A 4,982-nucleotide genomic window follows, 5' to 3' on the forward strand; every position below is an offset into this window, starting at 1 on the left:
TGGCTTCTCCTGTCTTTTTTCATCTTGCTGTGTAGTCCTGGCTGACCTGGACCTCACTATGGAGACCAAGCTAGTCTCAATTGATAGAGCCAAGCTTTTTCTGCCTCCTGGCTGTGGGACTGAAAGGCATACATCACCATGTCCCCCTTGTCCTTTTGGTTTTAATTTCTATCTCCTGGATTACCACTCGAGACTAAGAAACGTTTTTTTGGTCTACATGAATTGTTTTTCTATTTTTGTTTGTTTTGTTTTGGAAACAGGAGTTATATAATCTTAGCTGTCCTGGAACTCACAAAGATCCTCCTGCTTCTGGTGTGCTGGGACTTAAAGGTATTACCTTTAATTACCACATCTGGCTAAATTGTTTATTTCAAAAGATGACTCGTCCTCAGTTGTACCAACTTTCATGTGAACATACTAATTCATGGCTAAGTTGGCTGCTCATTTGCTGAGAATTACCACTAGCTTACGCCACACAATGAACAGAGCCTCTTAATCAGGTTCAGTAGAATTCACAAGGTATCAAAGACCATCAATTACCCTTTGGTGAGACAATCACATCAAATACAGTGGGCTTTTGTGGGTGGGGTATGTGTGAGGGAGTATAGACACGCAGGCCAAATGACACCTCAGGAGTTGTTCTTCAACCACGGTCCACTTTTTTTTTTAAGACAGGTTCTCTACCTGGAAGTAGCTGTAAGTTAGGTTGGCTGGGAGGGCGGGCAGTGATCTACTGATCTGTCTCCTCAGTTCTGGGATTACAAGAGCATGCCACCCTTCCCTAGTTCTATATGTCAAACATTGAACTGACTGAGCTCTTTAGCGGGACACCTCCAGTCGGCACAGCAGTGTTCCTAACCGGGTGTCTGGGTGGCAATACTGTACTAGAGATCAGAAGCTGGAACTGAATTGTGCTTATTCACTGACCACAGAGTCTGACTACCAGGATGATTCAGATTTGTGTCTCAGTAGAAGCTGGAGTCATCTCAAGCTTCAATTCTCTGGAGTTGTGAGCAAGCAGTTGAGACAAAACACGTTAACTCTTTGAATGCCAAGCGTTGTCTGTACTTTCTTTTATTATCATAATAGTCTTTGAGTCAAGGTACATAGCAATGATAGCAGGTTTCTTTTTAAAGCTTAGTATTAAATATTAAATATCTTCCCCATTTTAATTTTACATTACTCTGCCAAGAAAAAAAAAAGGTTTTAAACTCAAGTTATTTGAAGCCTGGACATACTTCCATGATTAGCCGGGCTACATCAAGGCGGGGGCTTTGTTTGTCCTGCCATATAAGCAGGTCTAGGCCCTAGAAAGACGGAACCAGGTTATAATTGTTTTTGAAAAGTGTGCTACAAAAACGGATGGCCTGTTATCAGCCAGGTTACAAAGTAAGGATGGGGGTGAGGGAGGGATATTTTCTTCAAGAAAAAGCAAAACATAATTTCTGAAGAATCCCAGTTCATATTTTTTTCCCCAAAATGGCTGGAGGAATGGGTGAAATCTCAACATGAGCTTCATAGTCCTATCTTTGAAGGACTAGCAGTCCTTGCTGAGGTGGCTGCTGAGAAGGTGGCTCCCAGTCAGGGGATGGGAAGGGGAGGTTTATTGCCCGGTGGCTGTGACAGTGAGCTGAAGCTGACTGGTACTCACTTCTCTAAGGTTTCTTCTAGAAACAGACAACTCAGATTCTCCCTCTTACTTCAGCAAAGAAGTTATTTTTAAAAGCACTTGGGAAGTTCCTCCTCCACCCTCAGTGGGAAGGATCAGAGAAGGGAGTCGTCGGTACAGCCACCTTCCAGGCCGTAACGGAATTCCTGAAGGTTGGAGACCCCATAGAAGTGGACGAAAGCCGCTGCCACCACCAGGACGTGGAAAATCTGATGAGACTGGAACTGTGGAAGTAAACAGAGAGCCACCTTGAGGACTGAGAGGAGTGGGAGGAGCACCTGTCTCCCCTTAAAAACTGTCTGACATCACAGAAGTGATACTTGCTATAAAACATTACAAAAAAACTATGTGAGAGACATCAGGGTTAATTCAGGTTATCCTCTTCCTTCAGACACAACGCACAGCCAAATACTTCATGACCCAAATCTCTCAGCATCTTTTACTCAGAGCTTTGGCCTTGGGTCAGTCACTCGCCCTGCTAAGAGTCATTTCTTACCCATATGTCAAATTTTCCAGGAAAGAAGCGCTCAGGAATCCGAGCAGCATACAGGCCAGCTCCAGTGATGTACATCACAGCCATGAGGAAGAACCAGCCCATCTGGCCCACAGTGGTGGCCTTGACAAAGCCCTCAGCGATTGTAAAGTGCATGGTGGGTACAACACCACTCAAGCCAAGTCCCAGGAACACGCCTGAACAGAACAGACAGGACTGTCAAACAGGAATCACTACATGGAAGGCGCTGCTTCAAATCTGGAATTTATGTATTTATAAAAACTATTTTCTGATGAATATTACAAGTTTAGAGAATGCTGGCAAAGAGGACTAACAGTCAGCAGACAGCTCTTGTAGGCTGAAGGGATCCTGTGCCCTCTTTTGGCATCCGTGGACACCTGCACACACACGGCTGACAGACTCACACATATATACAAATAAGATAAACAAGGTGGGTGGAGCTAGCTGGTAGTGAACTCCTTTAATCCCAGAACTTGGGAGGCAGAGGAAGGTAAGATCTCTTTCAGTTCCAGGCCAGCCTATCTATATATTGGGTTCTGGGCCAGCCAGGGCTACCTAGTGAGATCTTTTCTCAAAACAAAATTTGAAAACATAGACACACACTCACACCCGAGGTTCTGTCAAAATCATCTGATGGCTGACAGGGTACGGATCATAGATGGCTAGACTCAGAGGCTCCAAAGTCAGAAGAGTAGGCTTTCCATTAAATCATAGAAGGATGAAGAGATGGCTCAGTGTGAATAGTGTTTGCTGCTCTTCCAGAGACTTCCCAGTTTAGTTCCCAGAACCGAGGGTGGGCGACTCACAACTGCCTAGAACTCCAGCTGCAGGAGATTTGACATTCTCTTCTGGCTTCCATGGGCATGGGTACAAGTACACACTAACAGAGACTCATAATCATAAATAAATGATCTTTTTTTTTAAAGGGATCATTAAAACACCTGCACAGGATCAAGCCAGTCAAATTTCAGCATGGATAGGAGAGAGGCTCACAAGTCCCACCACGGAGAAGCTGTGACAGTTGAAGGACACTGGTAAAGGCAGTCAGCTTTCTTTAAGGGGTGCAGCCACTGGAAAGTTGTCTAGGCTTCAGTGGATGGCCACATACTCATGCACATATGGGCACAACTAACTGGACTCAACATGCCATTTGAAAAAATAAAAAGGAAAAAAAGGACGTGAAGTTGAATGGGGGACAGGATGGAGAAGGTCTGGAAGGAAGCTGGAGGGAAGAATACATAGAATCAAAATACACTGTATACAAGCATGAAATTCTTAATAAAATTTACATTTTTAAAACTTGTTTTATCTTTGTTTTTTGAGACCGGGTTTCTCTGTGTAGCTCTGACTGGCCTGGAACGTGCTCTGTAGACCAGGCTGGTCTCAAACTCAGATTTGCCTGCCTCTACCTCCCAAGTACTGGAATTAAAGGTGTGCATCACCACAGCCCAGCTACAATTAACATTTTTCAAAAATCATAAAAAGACTGAAGTAACCAGGTCATCTGAGTAGAGAGAAGTTCCAGATGAGCAGCTACCTGGAACTGCAAGGACACACAAGTAACAATGAAGAATGAGCACTGTCCCCATCCTGTACACAACCAGGGCGAGGACTGTCTTCTCTACTTGCAGATGCCCTTGTTTAAACAAAGAGTTAGTGCTCAATTAATATTGCTTGTAGCTGAAGATGAAAAAACAGCATACGCTGGACAGTGGTGGTGCACGCTTTTAATCCCGGGACTTGGGGGGGGGGGGCAAAGGCAGGCGGATCTCTGTGAGTTCAAGGACAGCCAGGTTTACAGAGAAACCCTGTCTTGAAAAACTGGAAAGAGAGAGAGAGAGAGAGAGAGAGAGAGAGAGAGAGAGAGAGAGAGAAGAGATGGCTGTAGAGAGATGGCTCAGCAGTAAGAGCACTGGCAGCTCTTTGAGAGGATGAGGATGTCCCAGTGCCCCCATGGTAGGTGATCCAATCCTCTTCTGACTTCTACCAACACCAGGCATGCAAGTGGTGCATAGACATACATATGGACAAAAGAACCCTACACGTAAAATAAACTAAAAAAAAAGGTAAGGGTTCTGAAAACTAATAGTAACGGAAAGACTCTAGATGAGGCAACATAAGGAAGATGTCTAAATGCTTGTTGCTATTATATTAGTTGCTACTAATCTTTGTGCTTAAGATATTTTATTCACAATTCCTGGTAAAATGCCCCACGGTATGTAAATTTTTTGTTTGTTTATTTTTTTCAGACAGGGTTTTTCTGTAGCTTTAGTGCCTGTCCTGGAACTAGCCCCCCCCCCCCTTTTTTTTTTGCTTATTTTGAGACAGAATCTTGATCTGTATATAGTCTACACTGCCTAGGAACATATACAATCCTCCTGCTTCACCCTCCCAAATACTGGGATTATGGGCATGAACACCACACTTGGCTTGGGTATGTCAATTTTCATTCCCTTGTCTGAGTGCTTAGAATTCAGTCACTAAAATGACTGTACTTGATACACATTCCAAACATCCCCCCACCCCAGGGTTTCTCTGTGTAGCCCTGGCTGTCCTGGCTTGCTTTGTAGATCAGGTTGGCTTTGAACTTCTGATCCAGGCACCTCTTGAGTAATTGGGGTTAGAGTAGTGTTTTTCAACCTGTGGGTCGAGACCCTTTTGGGGGATGTTCAGCATTCCTTTCTCATAGGTCACCTAAGACCATTGGGAAACACAGATATTTATATTTCATAACAGTAGCAAAATTACAGTTGTGAAGTAGTAACAAAAATCATCATCCCCCACCCTCGCCCCCTCCGC

At 44.1% G+C, this 4,982-nt stretch overlaps 1 protein-coding gene across 1 annotated transcript in view; it reads right to left on the bottom strand.

Moving 5' to 3' along the window:
- Nucleotides 1–1,058: 1,058 nt before the first annotated feature.
- Adipor1 (adiponectin receptor 1) overlaps nt 1,059–4,982 on the bottom strand; it is a 19,806-nt gene continuing 15,882 nt past the window's right edge. The window contains exons 7-8 of the mRNA XM_050147601.1: nt 2,166–2,378; nt 1,059–1,893 (exon numbers count right to left, since the gene is read on the bottom strand). Of these exons, the coding sequence (XP_050003558.1) occupies nt 1,765–1,893; nt 2,166–2,378 (342 nt within the window). The 3' untranslated portion in view covers nt 1,059–1,764. The remainder of the gene's footprint in view (nt 1,894–2,165; nt 2,379–4,982) is intronic.

The sequence above is a fragment of the Alexandromys fortis genome, unplaced genomic scaffold (genome assembly GCF_014885135.2).
Source record: "Alexandromys fortis isolate MF-2015 unplaced genomic scaffold, M_Fortis_MF-2015_v1.1 scaffold_58, whole genome shotgun sequence".
Taxonomy (NCBI): domain Eukaryota; kingdom Metazoa; phylum Chordata; class Mammalia; order Rodentia; family Cricetidae; genus Alexandromys; species Alexandromys fortis.